We start from the raw sequence: 16,643 nt of genomic DNA on the forward strand, positions 1-16,643 counted from the left end.
GCGCCTCCTCTTCTGCTGCCGCCCCTCACTGTAGCCTCACTGGGAGTGGGGGATGGGGCTGCCCCTTGCCCAGCATGGGGTAGGAGCGATGACTGGGGGGGGGGGGGGGGCGGTGCTTGTGGAGGGTCCCAGGCGGAAAAGGGAAGGGTCCCAGGCGGAAGGACAGGGTTAGGATCAGCCTGCCTTGGCACTTGTGGATGGGGGGCACTAGGACCCTGCGATGGCAGTTGATGCCAGGAGCCAGCAGAGCGGCTTGAGGCAGGGACGCTCCGGGACCCAGGGGAGGCGTGCGGGGGCAGCAATTGGGGGCTAAGGGACGCTCGGGGGAGGCGTGCAGGGGTGGCAGATGGAGCCAGGCGAGAGACCCGGCCCCAAACATTGGTGGACCCAGGCCCCCGAGCCCTGAATATTGCTGGAGCACAGGCACCACAGGCCCATATAACTTTCCGCCCCTGCTTGACTGATGTTCCGTGTGCAAGCTGTTCACCAACCACACCTGTGAACCCTGGAGGGCTGCCTTATGCTGTATTTAGGCAATTCTGAGGGGATGTCATGCTCTGACACTAAAGTGCCTGGAGAGGTTCCTCTGAGTTCTCTGGCTTGCATTGGTGAGACAGGATTTGGTAGCCTCACTCTCTGGGCCAGGGGACATCTGGGCAGGTCAGAATTTAGCTACAGTGTTTCGAGTTTTTGGTAAGAGTGCTATTAAGCTGACCTTCTGGAGCTCTTCACCTTCATGGTCCTGTCCTCTGAAACCTGTGGGCAAAAAGACTTGCTCCTACATTGAGTGCTATCTCAGTCCTTGTGGCAAACCAGTGAATCTGTGAGAGACTGCCTCTCAGTGTCAGTCTTCTCCCTCAGTATCAAGTTAAAATAAGGTTCGCACCACTATTACCATGGGTTTGTCTGGATTCCAGGGCTCCAGGTGTTGAGATAGACAACATCCAATGTCCTCCACTTGGATGTCTTAATGTTGATGGCCTCCAGATCTTATGGTACCAGGATTCTGGTGTTCCTACCAGTGTTCCTACTATCTGATGTGCTGGGAACTTAATGCCATGTGAATCTATCTGGACTGTTTCCACAGTGTTGGGTGGCCAGATGTCTGGGCATCAGTGGGCCAGATCCAGGGTTGGCTTCCCCAAAAGTCTCTATTTCTGACATTGGCATCAGCCATGAGTTGAAATGCCTCAATGTCGAATTGGTCTGTGCATTCTCTTAGGGTATGTCTACACTTAAAACGCTACAGCAGAACAGCTGTGCCACTGTAGAGCTTCAGTGTAGACCAGTGGTTCCCAAACTTTAACAACCTGTGAACCCCTTTCACTAAAAGTCTCGCGAACCCCCTTCTAAAAATGAATATTTCCAGGGATTTCCTCCTTTACCTGAGCATAAATTATAAAAGCATCGATCTTGGTAGTAGACACTACCTATGCCATTGGGAGAGGTTCCAGTCAACATAGGTAATCCATCTCCCCAAGAGGAAGAATTCTTCCATCAACTTAGCACTATCCCTACACGGGGACTTAGGTTGGCTTAACTATGCTGCACAGGGTGTATGGATTTTTCACACCCCTGACCGATGTAGTTAAACCAACCTAATTTTCTAGTATAGACTAGGCCTTTATCTTGCATTTTCCACTTCTTCCTTGGCACCATCTAGAGAAGCTTCCCCTGCTGCTTCTTTCAGTATTTTCTCTGGTTTTGGTAGAGGTGATTTTGGGAACAGATTACTCCTTTGCCTAAGGCAGATGTCATTTTGGAGCTTGTATGATATGTTCAGATTCTGCAGAAACTAAACTTTGCTTGCCGAAAGGGAGCAAGCTTCTAGCCATTGTGACTGAGGGGAAAAAACCTTTCCACGTATGCACTGAATATAAACCGATAGTGTTTCAGGCTGTCAGTCATTTCAGGAAGACAATAAATGTCTCATATCCCTTCAAGCCTGATGATGATTCATTTTTACTGCTGATCATTTTAGTGGATAGAGTAGGGTGTGGGAATTGTAAGTTGCTAGCGGGAAGAAAGAGAGACTTAGGACTTTTCTATGTGGAAAGTGAAATTGAAATAGCTATCAGTTATTTCACTATGAATCGGTGAGTGGGCACTCTTATTTTGGAATGAGTGTCTATGCAGACTTATGCCAAAATAACCAAAAAGTGTGAATTGCAACAGATTTAATTATTTCAATTCCAAACTCAGTGTAGACAAGCCCAAAGATGAGGGAGAGAAGTAGAGGAAGGAGAATGGGGAAGGAAGAAAAACAAAGGACAGAAATAGCAGTGTCATAAAGGGGAGCATAGTTTCCCTATGAGCAGTGCAGAATGCAACAATAAGATACTGAATACATTGTAGAGTCACTGGCCACAGCTTTGTAACTGTGGTTGTGTTTTGCACTTGCACCAAGGATTCAACCTCTTATGTATGAAGGATGCAGTATAACTTCCCCAAAAATTATGAGATTTACAACTGGAATACAGAAAGAATTTTCTGAGAATTTAGTATCAGAGGGGTAGCCGTGTTAGTCTGGTTCTGTAGAAGCAGCAAAGAATCCTGTGGCACCTTATAGACTAACAGACGTTTTGCAGCATGAGCTTTCGTGGGTGAATACCCACTTCTTCGGATGCAAGCAGTGGAAACCGTATCTGCTCTAACCCCGCAGACAGAGACCAACACCTAGAAAATCTCCACCAAGCATTCTCAAGACTACAGTACCCACACGAGGAAATAAGGAAACAGATCAACAGAGCCAGATGTGTACCCAGAAGCCTCCTACTGCAAGACAAACCCAAGAAAGAAACCAACAGGACTCCACTGGCCATCACATACAGTCCCCAGCTCAAACCCCTCCAACGCATCATCAGGGATCTACAACCCATCCTGGACAATGATTCCACACTTTCACAGGCCTTGGGTGGCAGGCCAGTCCTCGCCCACAGACAACCTGCCAACCTGAAGCATATTCTCACCAGCAACTGCACACCGCACCATAGTAACTCTAGCTCAGGAACCAACCCATGCAACAAACCTCGATGCCAACTCTGCCCACATATCTACACCAGCAACACCATCACAGGACCTAACCAGATCAGCCACACCATCACCGGTTCATTCACCTGCACGTCCACCAATGTAATATATGCCATCATATGCCAGCAATGCCCCTCTGCTATGTACATCGGCCAAACTGGACAGTCTCTAAGGAAAAGGATAAATGGACACAAATCAGACATTAGGAATGGCAATATACAAAAACCTGTAGGAGAACACTTCAACCTCCCTGGCCACACAATAGCAGATTTTAAGGTGGCCATGCTACAGCAAAAAAACTTTAGGACCAGACTTCAAAGAGAAACTGCTGAGCTCCAGTTCATCTGCAAATTTAACACCATCAGCTCAGAACTAAACAAAGACTGTGAATGGCTTGCCAATTACAGAACCAGTTTCTCCTCCCTTGGTTTTCACACCTCAGCTGCTGGAACAGGGCCTCATCCTCCCTGATTGATCTAACCTCGTTATCTCTAGCTTGCTTCTTGCTTGCTTATATATACACACCTGCCCCTGGAAATTTCCACTGCTTGCATCCGAAGAAGTGGGTATTCACCCACGAAAGCTCATGCTGCAAAACGTCTGTTAGTCTATAAGGTGCCACAGGATTCTTTGCTGCTTCTGAGAATTTAGATCCTAATTACCACATTTATTTATAAGCTTTAATCAAAATAAGAAAGTTAGCACTCATTTTAGAAGCTGGTGCCCCACTTCTTTTATCCTGAATAATCTTAATAATGGAACAACAGACTCTTCAACCTCTCCATATAGTTAAAGCTCATGCATAGACTGCTCTTGGAGAAATTAAGTTCTAATTTAACTAAGGTATTGACAATTGTAGCTAATTATTATTATGATAGCCTATAGACCAGGCCAGGTCAACAGCTTAAGTCATTCTTAACTCGGGCCAATATGACATTGGAAGTAATTTGATTCCTAAGTAGAGAGAAGATGAGACTGTAGTAAGCAGCAGCATTAGGGTAATGTAATCATGCCTACGGATGTTCCTCGCCCACTTCCTGACCAATGGGACTGAGTGTCTTCAAAAGAGAAGCAAGTAGTTGTGACTTTTGTCAGTGTCAACGTGATCAAATGTGTTGCTGAGCTTCAGGAAATGCTTTCATAATGGAGAGCCCTATTTTAAGTAGCAGTTTGCCCCTGGACCTTGCTGGTGGGTCCTCATTTTCTTTGTTGGACTCTGGCAAGGATGTTTATACCTCTGGCTACCACGAATTTGTAAACTTGTCAGCCCAATATTTATAGGTGGAGCTAAAAGTGATAGCAATTATTAGGGTTGCCTGACACTTCCCAATATAAGATTTTGTTTTCAATTGCTTATAACTTTGTCTGAAATTTCCCATTGAGTGTCTGCCTCAGGCTGAATTTTTGGGGGGAAAGTTTCCACCAAAATGGTTCAGTTGTTTCTGAGAATGATGTTTGTTTGTTTTTAATCCTTGAGACATTTTTCTCGAACAGCTCTAGTGCCCCTATGCTTTGGAGCAGGGGTTGAAATTTGTGTCCAGAGGCAGAGAGATGCCTTTTGCTGTCCCTGTGAAAATCTGCCAAAATTTGGCTAAGTTTATAAGCCTTTGAAAAACCAGTTTGCATATGTTCAGTAGAGACCTGCAGAGCTTAACAGCTAAAATCGCCAAAGATTCCATCCTCCATGAGCATGCTCTATCCTCTCACAGCTCCTTTGTACATTTTGTATGGGACCCTGAGAACAAATCAGGGTTGTGTAGTGAAGGTGGCTGGTGTCTATAGGACCCCTGCCTTGTTTGGTGCAGAAGTTGGAAGGTGAATAAAGTTGGGGATTGCAGAAAGAGAGAGGCTGGTCTCATAATTAAGGCAGTTGAATGCCGCCCTGGAGAATTGGATTCATCCCTGTCTCTACCACAGAATTCCTGTGTGATACTGAGGAAATCACTTAAACCAAACTTTTCAGAGATGATCACTAATTGTGTATTCCTCACTTTCTGAGGTCTGATTTACAGAGGTGCTGAGCACTCGCAGCTGCAGCTGAAGTCAGTGGGAGCTGCACTTGAATATATAAAGTGCTATATAATGCTAATTACTCTGAAAAAAATCCAATGCATCTCAAATTGGGCACCTAAAATTAGAGGGAACGTTTTGTCCTTAACCTCTGCCCCTCAGTTTCCCTTCTGTACAATGAGGATAATATCATATTGCCTCTCAGGGTGTTGTGAAGATAAATTAACATTTGTGAAGCACTTGTATGCTATAGCGATGAGTGCTGCAGAAAAGTCTATGCAGAAATTAATAATTTTGTCTTCAGAGCAGGGTTTGAATACTGTATAGTAAATAAGTCAGTATAGTAAATAAACAATGAGGAGAAAACAAAGTATTGAATAAATGCCTATTCAGTGAGCACCATTCATCCTCTGCACTAAATGAAGTAGGGACCCTGTGGAAATAATAGTCTTTAATTACATAATCACATACTATCATTATGCGTACACCAGGAGTAGGCAACCTATGGCACGCGTGCCGAAGGCGGCACGCGAGCTGATTTTCAGTGGCAGCCTCACTGCCCGGGTCCTGGCCATTGGTCCAGGGGGCTCTGCAGTTTAATTCCATTGTAAATGAAGCTTCTTAAACATTTAAAAAACCTTATTTACTCTACATACAACAATAGTTTAGTTATATATTATAGACTTATAGAAAGAGACCTTCTAAAAATGTTAAAATGTATTACTGGCATGCAAAACCTTAAATTAGAGTGAATAAATGAAGACTCAGCACAGCACTTCTGAAAGGTTGCCTACCGCTGGCGTATACACAAGGGGGCTGAATTAAGATTGCACAGGCAACCTTAATTCTTGGGCCACTGGGGAGGGGGAATACAGAGCCCAGGAGCACACATACCCACTAATGGGCCCTAGAGGTTTATTGCTTGGACTTTTATAAACCTGTCTTCTTGTTTGCACTAAGTTATATTCCTGTTCTTTCCCCACCCAGGGTACCCTTTTGCCTTGTTCCAGCGCTATTTCCTCTTCCAGAAGGAGGTCTACCTCATTCACCTCTACAACACCGTAACAGGGCTCTCAATTGCCTACTTCAACTTCGGTAAGAGGGATATGGGGAGAAATGGGCTGCTTGGCTCAGAGCTTGCTGCAGTTTGAGAACCTGTGGTGAGGAGCTGCTGTGTAGTTCAATTCCCAGTCCATCTCTCTCCACAGGGACGCAGTTCGCTCACTCCCTGCTGTGTATCCTAATCCAGTTCCTCATACTGAGGCTTATGGGCCGCACGATAACTGCTGTCTTGACCACCTTCTGCTTTCAAGTAGTAAGTGCATCCTTCTTCTCTGTGTTCATCTAGAGTGGGGAGCCTGCTGCTGCTACCCCACCCTTTACTTCCCAGTAGTGAGCATAGGAGGGGATAGAACAAGTTTTGCTGGAATAGTCAGCCTGAGGAATCCATACCATGGTCTCTTTCAGATATACCTTATGGCTGGTTATTACTTCACTGCCACAGAGCATTATGACATTAAGTGGACCATGCCACACTGTGTCTTGACTCTCAAGCTGATTGGTGAGTGATGCCACCTATTCTCTTCCTTTACACACACCGTGTATATGCTTTCCACCACTCCTGCCCCAAAGGTGAGGAGGTGTTTCAATCCTTAGTAGTTCAACTCTATCCTTTCAAAGATGGTCTCAGCGTAATTCTGTTCTCTCTATCTCTAGGCTTGGCCATCGATTATTACGATGGAGGGAAGGATTTGGTGAGTGAAGCCCTGTCTCTCTCCTCTCCCACTTCTTTCCTGTGAGTTGAAGGCTAGAGGAGTCAAGTTCCGGGGAGAGAGTCAAAGAACTAAATCCCCAGCTCAGCAAAGCCATGGCTGGGAGGGTGCATCTGTGTGTGTATAAGGGGCATGAACCCCAGAGTGGAAAGGGTTTGTCTGGGACAATAGTAATCACAGGTGGGGCTAGCCACTTCAGCTCTGGGATCCATGACAGGATCTTATTTTCTCCCCAGTCTCATAAAATCCATTCCTCAGGGTTTCTAGTTCCCCATGTCCTGAACAATGAGGCCCTTCCTTTGGGGAAATACTCCTGAGTCTTACAGACATCTCAACACTGAGTCAGACTTCCTGTGCTCCTTTCTCTTGGTTCAGTCTCATCCCTGTTCTACCCTCTTCAGTCCCATAGGGTGCCTGCCTCTGTAGGTGACCTGGCCCTCCCCCTTATTCCTTGTTTAGGGTGTTGGGATCGGGACCCTAGCAACTTGGGAGCAGTCACCCTACCCCTAAGTAGGGTGTGAGAAATACTGCTTCCTTATGGAGGAAGAGAGACTAGAATCTCTGCTGTTGTCTCCTAATCCCCATTCTAACATAGCCCTTGCATGTCTAGTGTTTGGGGCTTTGCCCTGTCCCCCACCCAGACAAATTACCACTGATAATAAGAGAACATGGTTCAGTTGAGACTTCCAAGGTGAAGTTCAAGCAACAAAACTAGTGAGTAGTGTAATGGGCTTGTGCCCCAGGAATGTATCCTTCTGCTGGGAAGTGTGGACCCCAGCACTGGAGCTTTGTATGAGTTGGGGTGTGTGCATGCCACTGCAGACTAGAGGAGACTAGGAGTGCAGCTCCTACTGCACTTGGCATGCTGGAGGGGATGGGTGCAGTTCCCCTTGTTGAGGGATCAGCTGGGAGCGTGGATCCCCATGATTGGGCCTTGAATGCAGATACTGTTGCTGTTGGGAGCCGGAGGCGTGTATCTACAGGAATCAATTAAACTGGTGAGACGTTTGAGTGTAGCAGTTTATAACTCAAACCAGAGGGGAGGTGGATTGGGGGAATTAAATCCACGATTAGTCTAGAGAAATGTTAATGTTGCTCCCTTTGATACAGGAGTCCCTGACCCCTGAGCAGAAGCGGTTTGCAGTCCATGGAGTTCCTACCTTACTGGAGGTCTCGGGTTTCTCCTATTTCTATGGTGCCTTCATGGTGGGGCCCCAGTTCTCCATGACAGACTATCAGAAACTGGCAAGAGGCGAGTTGACTGATGTTCCAGGCCAAAGACCCAACAGGTAACCGGAGCCACTCTGGCCTCCTCCCTCATGAGAGCCTCAAGCACCCTTTACCAAGATATTCATGCCAGTCCCTGCAGTACATTGCCATCTAGCACCACAATGGATCTCAGGGGTCAGTACTGACTCTCAGGGGGATGCAGCCTCCCAAGACTCCCCTACAAAGTTGCCACAACACAGCACCCTCCTTAGCACTGCTCTTGGGTATTGTTGTTTTGTTCTGAGTCTGCAACACTTAATGCAGACCCAGCCCAAGCCTGGTGGGGTCTTGATCCCAGTTCCCAATGGGGGTGGCCACTGCCGTGGATCCTCCTTCAGCCCCATCTGAGCCGTTATCTCCACTTATATTTTTTAATTCTGTTCAATTTGGGAGTCTTGAGTTTCTTTGCAACATTTGACCTCTGATCTCCACTTTCTTCCCCCCCCCCCCAGCCTTGTGCCTGCTGTTAAGCGCCTTACCCTAGGCCTCTTCTTTCTGGTAACCTATACCCTGGTGAGCCCATACATCTCTGATGAATACCTCATCTCTGATGCATACCTGGTAAGTACTAGTCTTAGTAGCTAGAGCTGAGCTTTAGAAGCTAATCTGTTTCTGTAGGTGGCACCAGCTACTCAAGACAGGAATTGTAAAACTAGAAAACTAAGTGAAAGGGCTTTTAAGGATTGCCTAATTAAATATCACAGAAGGGTCAGTAACTGCAAATGTTAACCACCCCTCACTAATTCAGTGGCATTGCATGCCTGGGGGGTTGCATTTAATGACTAACATGAATACTGAGTTATAAATTGAACAAGAAACTTAGTGCAATCCAGTTACTGTTGGAACCATTTATATTTCCTGATCATTTAATGATTAGCCTTTAATCATTACCGTAACAAAGTTCTTTGCATATAGTTTCTTAGGATTTTTTTATACTTAAAAAAGGTAAAGAAGAAATCATGGACCATTTATTTTCAAGACTTCACAAAATAAGCATTCCCTAATGCCAACACAACAATGAAGGATCCACTCAAGGTCCCACTTGTTTGTCAATATTGTTGTTTAAAAAAAAAAAAGTAGTGACTTTACTCAGCAGGTCCAGCTCACTCTGCAGGTTAAGTCACTTGAGTTTGAAACTGATCTGACTTTTTGAGATCCTTGGAGACATGGCTGATTTCCCCCTAAAGTTCATCAGTTTTTCTACATAACCAGGAACAAACAAAGACTTTAAAATTTAGAAATAAAAATATTAATGAGGGCTGTCGATTAATTGCAGTTTACTGATGCGATTAACTCAAAATTAATTGTGATTAATGCAGTTTTAATTGCACTGTTAAACAATAGAATACCAATTGAAATTTATTAAATATTTTGGATGTTTTTCTACATTTTCATATATATTTTATTCTGTATTGTAATTGAAATCAGTGTATATTTTTTATTATAAATATTTGCACTGTAAAAGTTATATACAAATAGTATTTTTCAGTTCACCTCATGCAGCATTATCTCCTCCAAAGGTAAACAAACTTGTTTGTCTGCACTATTGGCTGAACAAGAAGTAGGACTGAGTGGACTTGCAGGCTCTAAAATTTTACATTTATTTTTGAATGCAGGGGGGTTTTGTACATAATTCTACATTTGTAAGTTCAACTTTCATGATAAAGAGATTGCACTACAGTACTTGTATTGGGTGAATTGAAAAATACTATTTCTTTTGTTTTTTACTGTGCAAATATTTGTAATAAAAATAAATATAAAGTGAGCACAGTACACTTTGTATTCTGTGTTGTAATTGAAATATATTTGAAAATGTAGAAAACATCCAAAAATATTTAAATAAATATTATTCTGTTATTCTGTTATTGTTTAACAATGCGATGATTAATTTTTTTAATTGCTTGACAGCCCTGATATTAACCCTAAAATGCTTCTGAAATGGCTGTTATGTTACTGCTCCAGATGGTATTTGGCTATAAAATAGTTGGATTACAGGAGGTTAACTATTTTTAGCCATATAAAATTGAGCATCTCTCCTTTAAACACTAGATCAGACTAGAGAGATGAGACCTCACGTGCTCAGATCTAACAATGCTGTCTGTGTCTCAGTACTGCTAGCTAGCTTGGTATTTAGGGTATCTGAGCTCTTGGGTTCTCTGAAGTCACGAATGTGAATCCTTCCACTGGCCTGCTTCATTAAGAGCTATCCTCCATGATCCAGGAGATGTTGTGCTAGAGCTAATATAACACCTGGACAGTTTTCAGCCACCATTTTTTTTTCTCCTGGGTTCTCTTTGTGTCTCTGCAGGAACAGCCTTTCTGGTTCCGATGCTTTTACATATTGATATGGGGCAAAGTGATACTCTACAAATATGTCACCTGCTGGCTTGTCACGGTGAGTCCAGAAGGGGGATGTGCCCTGAAAAAACCTCCCCTTTTGACTAGGACAGATGCATCAGAGCAAGGAACCTTATAGCTGCTCTGCTCTGCTCTGCCCTCCTTCACTGGGGCTGCTGACACAAAGAGCTGGTTGGGAATGTTTTGACAAAATAGATTAATCAGAAAATGCTGATTCAGTGAATCTAAAACTCCTTGTGGAATGGGGAAAACTCTTGACATTTCATATTTTTGTAGGATGGGAAAAGTCTTCCCCCCGCCCCCAGCTTCAGTTGTGGGGAGTGAGACATAATAGTCAGACAAGGGAGTTGAAGTATCCTCCTGCTACCCAGTTCTGCCCTTCCTAGCCAGTAGGGAGGCAACTTGTAGCAGCTCATCTCTGCCATTACCAACAGTAGGCATTGTGCCATCATGGGGGAGGAGCCTATAACTGCCCAACTCCGACTTCTCCAGTAGGAAGTGCTGCTTTTCCCTGATATGTGTGGTTTCTCACAGGAAGGAGTCTGCATCCTCGTTGGCCTTGGATACAATGGCCGAGATGAGAATGGGAAACCACAGTGGGATGCTTGTGCCAACATGAAGGTTTGGTTATTCGAGACAACACCTTTCTTCACGGGGACCATTGCCTCCTTCAACATCAACACCAATGCCTGGGTGGCTCGGTGAGCAGGGGGCCTTTCACAGTCAGAGCACCAGTCTCAATCTAGGCCCAGGCCAGAAGTTGGAGGGTTTGCTGGGACAGGGATGTTGGGAATGGAGTATGAAGCCCTTTGTCTCTAGGGCACTGGTTCTAATGTGGCCCCAAAGCAGTTGTGATGGAAAGTTTTTTCCCATCTCATGACCCTTTTAAATGACTTGTCCAACCAGGAGCTGGGTCAAGTGCTCAGTCATGCAAAGTATTCACCTGCCCCAGCACTTGAGTGCTCTCACCAGGTTGGCCTCTCCCCATTAGCCAGGATGTCTCCAGGGCAGGGCTGAGGCATGTTGACCAGGCAGCAGGAACAGCCCTGCTGCCTATCCCACTGAAGGGACCCAGAGGCCTTCAGTCTCTCAGAACACATCCCCAGTGTGCAGAGGGGAAAGGAGTAATCAATCAGAACTGCATTGAGTTTCTCTTCTTGGCTCCAGTTACATCTTCAAACGGCTGAAGTTCTTGGGTAACAAGCTTCTGTCACAGGCATTGGCCCTGTTCTTCCTGGCTGTGTGGCATGGGCTGCACTCTGGCTACCTTGTGTGCTTCCAAATGGAGTTCCTTATAGTCATCATTGAAAGACAGGTACGCTGTGTCTGGTATATTAGCAGGGGGATGGCTTGTAATAGCCAAGGCCCCATGGTTTCTAAAGACCCAGGAGTCTGGTAACTTTGAGAAACTTCCACGCTGGAAGCTTTACCTGAATTAAATATAAAACTGACCGGTCCCTTATGTATCTGCATTTTACACCATATTGTTTGCTCTTAAGTAGACTGCTGGCATCTGTGTGGACAATCCATAATTCCATCATAGAAGATATCAGGGAGGAAGCCAGTTTGGCTTATGGGTAGGGGGCAACTGAGGCTCTGGACACTTGGGAAGCTTAATTAAAAAATTAATCGTGATTAATCACAGTTAAAACAACATTAGAATACCATTTATTTATATGGGGGGGGGCTATTTTCAAATAGAGGGTCAGGGCTTCAGCCCTACTCCCCAGGGGAAGCTGCAGGCTGCTCCAGTGCAGCACCCCCTCCAGCCCTTGTGCCACCTCCAGAGCTGCAAGCTGTTGCTGATGCCTTCCACCCTGCCCACAGGTATGTCATTAATGTGTTAATTGTGGTTTATTAATTGCAGTTATTACCTGCAATTGACAACACTAGTTTACAGCTAATCTCTTTAGGGTTCATATTAAAACTCTACCCAACTTTTTTCAGAGTCATTGTTTGACTGCAGTCTGACAACACGACATCTTTCAGAGCATAGAGGCCAATTCTGTTTATGATCACTGAATGCACAGGACCCTGTGTGTAATGCATACAGATGTCAAGTTACAGTAGAAATATTATACTGACCACTCCTTCCTTTATTGTCAGGCCATCAACCTAGTGCGGGACTCTCCTATTCTGAGTGCTTGGGCCTCCATCGCTATCCTGCAGCCTCTCTACTATGTGCTGCAGCAAACCATCCACTGGATGTTCATGGGTTACTCACTGGTGCCATTCTGCCTTTTTTCTTGGGACAAGTGGATCAAGGTACATAAAAACCTTGAAAGGACAGCAAGATTTTGGGGGACAGGAGAGACCAGCATGCAAGCTAATCATTAATCCCCTCTCTCTCCACACAGGTGTATAGCTCTATTTATTTCCTAGGCCACATGATATTCCTCACTTTACTGCTCGTGTTGCCTTACGTCCGCAGAGCACTTGTGCCACGGAAAGAAAAGCTAAAGAAAGCAGAGTAACAGCCAAAAGGTGAGACTTGGGTACAGCTGCAGAGTGGGACAGGGAGACATGAGGCCTAGAACAGCAAAGGGGGCAAAGGTGCAGGTCAGGCTCAAGGGATTACTAATGTCAATGGGGGCTGCTTTATTCCTAACTTTGCCTGTTGTCTCCTTTCAGTTTGTACCATGAGTGAACTGGCACAGGTGATGGACTCATCCTGTGCTGAAGCATCACCTGTCAAGTTTGCTGTGTTCAAGTTCAACTGTTCTGTCAATGTGATGAGGGGAACAGAGAGTACAGGGTCAGAGACCCACTGGTGAGGAGTGCAGAGGGCAATGCCCCCCCACTTCCACATCCTCTACATGTTGCCTTATCTCTCTGCTGCCCTCTGGTGGACACTCCTTTATGCTGACTTTAAATGATTGTAAAGCACTAAACACCGCCACTATGTGGGGATGGAACCACCTCTGAATTTTCTACTTCAGTCATCCCAGATAAAAATTGTTCCCTGTTTCTTTTCCCCTCCCCACTCCTGCTTCAGCTGCCTTTTCTGGTGAGTGGGAGGGGTGAAACCTCCTCCCCAGGGAACAGTAGGTCTAAGGAATGTTAAATATCTGCTGTGGGAGATCTCTCTGGCTCATATTTAAATGCTATGGCTAAGTGACAGTTACTCTTGACTATGCTATCCACTGCTGCTGAGGAATAGGTTTATGGCAGCAAAGGTCATAATACAGGCACAGACCACAGCATCTCTCCTCACCCTTTTACTCACCTGCAGTTAAAAAATTCACAGCACAAAAATGCATTTTTATCAAAAGTAATTTTAATATAAGGAGAAAGAACACTCCCAGAGGGGTGCCCATTGGCCTCTCACCATGGGAGCAGCCTGTATCGAAGGAAAGCTCAGCATGGTATGCCTTGAACTCTACCACTGGGCCTTCAGCCAAGGTTGACTCTCAGTGCTCCTTTACACACACAAGTAGAAAAACAGCTGCCAATTCTAGAAAGATCAGAGTCCTACTCCACAGGGCCAATTATGGAGGGCTCACACCACCCCCCATGCCTCCTCAAAGGCTGTGGTGATCTTGGCACAGGTCAGGGCAGCAGAGAGGGGATAGTTGCTGATGGAGATCATCTTCTCTGTATAGTTAACATTCAGCTGGGGAGAGAGAAGAATGAGGGGAAGCAGGAAATCCATGTTACTATCCAGTCAATTAACACCCCCAACCACTGACAATCTTGCTGCACTTCCAGTACTTTTCTCACTATGTACTGCAATCCACCCAAAACTGATAAGCACCTACCCTTGGAGCAGGGCAGGACAGCTACTAACTCATAACATCTTGTATCCAGGTGAAGAGGGTGGGCATGGGTATGGCATAAGATCATACAATTTCAGTGCAATTCTGGGAGAGGAATTGAAAGGGAATACCCCCTTAACATAAGTGGTCATGCAGCAGAGCACAGGCCTTGCATCAACAGCATCTCCTCTCTAGTACAGGAAAACCATGATCTATACTGAAAAGGAAAGAGTCCCCTACTTCCCATGACAGGTCTACTGCTCCACCAGGCAATCAGTGATGGGAGAAGAGGTATGTCAGCCACCACTACCCTTACCGAGCCATGGGCAAAAGCTCCCACAACAATTGCAACAGGTTCTGCAGTGGGAACCAGTTCACGCACATCTGTCACGTTGGGGACTGAGAAAGAGGTGCCTATCTTCATGCAGCCCACAGGGAGATGATCTGTCACTGGATTCTTGATGACCTGCATAGGGAAACACATTTAGCTTGAGGTTTAGAGGTGAGATCTTAGGGTTCAAAACAATGTTTCTGTACAGCAGCAGAGGCTCGCTTCCTAACACATCCTCAGCCCTTACGGAGCACCACAGTCTCATTAAGTTCCCCCTCCACAGTTAGGAATAGAAACTTTTACCTTCAACAGTTTCTGGGGCCCATCGGCTGCACGGACACTGAGTTTGTGTAACAGCTGAACTGGTAGGAGAAGAAGAGAACCAGGAAATTTTCATGTGCCAACATTCTTCAGCAAGCGGAGTTGGGAAAAGCCTCAAGTTTCATGTCTGAGCCTCCTAATTTCCAATGCCATTAACAATGCAGAACCTTCCCGTGGGGCAGCACCCCTGAGGCTCAGACCTGGGCTACTTTCTCTCATTCCACTCTCCTAAACTATGCCTGCGGTTTACATCCCCAGACTTGCAGAAGGTTCTTCTGCTCTGATAGGTGCAGCTTCACCACAGTAAACAGACACAGGGTTGGTTGGTTACTGCCTTCCTCTGAAGCAGGGTCAACTCTCAGTTTTAAATTAGTGTAAATGGTGGATTTTCTGTAACAAACTCTTTAAATCATGATTTGAGGACATCAGTAACTCAGCCAGAGGTTATGGGTCTATCTCAGGAATGGGTGGCTGAGGTTCTGTGGCCTGAAATGTGCAGGAGGTCAGACTAAATGAGCATGATGGTCCCTGTTGGCCTTAAAGTCTGAGTCTATATGGCTCTTTGAATCTTGCCTCAAAAATTTCCAGCCCTGTACATGCAAGCGGAGGAGGGGGAAGCAAATAATAAAACAGAGACTGGCTAGAGAGTCAAAGGGTCATAAGTGGGGAGCCGGAACGGGGATGAAGCAGTTTGAACCTCTTACCCATCAGACCGCAGAATCGATCAAAGGTTCTGGGAATCCTGGTCTGGGGATTGACTTCAATGAGAATATTCTTCTGGGTGTGGATGTAAACCTGCAGCAGGCCAGCCCGGTTCAGGGGACTGTCCATGAGCATCAGGAGGCTCTTAAGAGAGAGAGAGCACACAATGGGGGAAGCACATGACACCAGAGAATTTGATGCTAAAAGGAAGGATCAACTCTCAGACATCAGAGTCTGGGCACACTGAACAGGAAGGGACTATTCTGCCGAGGAAGTGGTGAGAAAAGGATTAAAAAAGGTGCACTGGCTCTGCTGCAGCAGAATTTAAAAAGATGGGTGTTTATGTGGGCAATGTGATTTATAAAATTAAAAAACAAATCTTTGGAAGAGCCAGTCCTGCTTGAAGGCACACGCTGATCTCTTGTTATGGGGAGACCAGAGAAAACGTTCCCTTTCGGGTGGCTTTTGCATAAGCGCCTCCTGCAGGGGCTGGTTGCTGGCACAGCGACCTGGCCCTTCCTAGGACCTGCACAACGTGGGTCGTACCTGGTGTGTGATGTCGGGCCTCACCTCCCCCGGGTCCCGGCCGCTTCGCAGCAGCAGCGATTTGTGCTTGTCGCAGTTCAGCAGCTCGTACGTCTTCCCAACCTGCAACCAAAGAGGCGAGAGTGAGGACAAGGCGGGTCACGGGGACTCCCCGCCGGGCCCAGCCCCGTTCCCCGGCACCTTCACGGTCTCCAGACTCGCTCCCTCGAGAAGCACCAGAAGCCGCCGCCGCTGCCCCCAGGGCCGCTTCGCCTCCGGGGCCGTCTCCGCCGCCGCGTCCCCTGCTGGTCTCCGGAGCTGCCGCGTGGGCGCCGCCATCTTAGAACCGGAAGCGGCCTCACAGCTACGGCTCGTGCTCTTCCAAACCGGGGCCTCGCGCTTCCCCCAGCGGCGCGGGGAGGGAGCCTAGAAATCGGCCATATTCCGAGCACTTCCGGTGTGCGAAAGGCTGCTTCCGGCGAGAGAACCTAAACATCGACGTCACGTGCCCTGTGTCCGGCTATTTACCCTCCCTGCGCCTCGCTCCCCGCGGCCGGGGCTGTTTCCGCG

General features: G+C 46.3%; 2 protein-coding genes across 2 annotated transcripts in view; one reads left to right on the forward strand and one right to left on the reverse strand.

The window, feature by feature from the left end:
- LPCAT3 (lysophosphatidylcholine acyltransferase 3) overlaps positions 1 to 13,357 on the forward strand; it is a 37,383-nt gene extending 24,026 nt beyond the window's left edge. Inside the window, exons 2-13 of the mRNA XM_045000406.1 lie at positions 6,028 to 6,135; positions 6,249 to 6,355; positions 6,508 to 6,601; positions 6,757 to 6,794; positions 7,923 to 8,101; positions 8,534 to 8,642; positions 10,390 to 10,476; positions 10,974 to 11,140; positions 11,607 to 11,754; positions 12,546 to 12,704; positions 12,797 to 12,923; positions 13,071 to 13,357. Coding sequence (XP_044856341.1) covers positions 6,028 to 6,135; positions 6,249 to 6,355; positions 6,508 to 6,601; positions 6,757 to 6,794; positions 7,923 to 8,101; positions 8,534 to 8,642; positions 10,390 to 10,476; positions 10,974 to 11,140; positions 11,607 to 11,754; positions 12,546 to 12,704; positions 12,797 to 12,913 — 1,313 coding nt within the window. The 3' untranslated portion in view covers positions 12,914 to 12,923; positions 13,071 to 13,357. The remainder of the gene's footprint in view (positions 1 to 6,027; positions 6,136 to 6,248; positions 6,356 to 6,507; positions 6,602 to 6,756; positions 6,795 to 7,922; positions 8,102 to 8,533; positions 8,643 to 10,389; positions 10,477 to 10,973; positions 11,141 to 11,606; positions 11,755 to 12,545; positions 12,705 to 12,796; positions 12,924 to 13,070) is intronic.
- A 337-nt stretch (positions 13,358 to 13,694) lies between these two features.
- EMG1 (EMG1 N1-specific pseudouridine methyltransferase) lies at positions 13,695 to 16,557 on the reverse strand. Its single transcript, XM_045000430.1, has 6 exons — positions 16,275 to 16,557; positions 16,095 to 16,196; positions 15,551 to 15,692; positions 14,829 to 14,887; positions 14,511 to 14,660; positions 13,695 to 14,052 (listed from the first exon to the last, which is right to left on the reverse strand). Exons 1-6 carry the CDS (start codon positions 16,410 to 16,412, stop codon positions 13,939 to 13,941), a joined length of 705 nt encoding a protein of 234 aa, XP_044856365.1. The 5' UTR covers positions 16,413 to 16,557; the 3' UTR covers positions 13,695 to 13,938.
- Positions 16,558 to 16,643: the final 86 nt, after the last annotated feature.

The sequence above is a fragment of the Mauremys mutica genome, chromosome 1, assembly GCF_020497125.1.
Source record: "Mauremys mutica isolate MM-2020 ecotype Southern chromosome 1, ASM2049712v1, whole genome shotgun sequence".
Taxonomy (NCBI): domain Eukaryota; kingdom Metazoa; phylum Chordata; order Testudines; family Geoemydidae; genus Mauremys; species Mauremys mutica.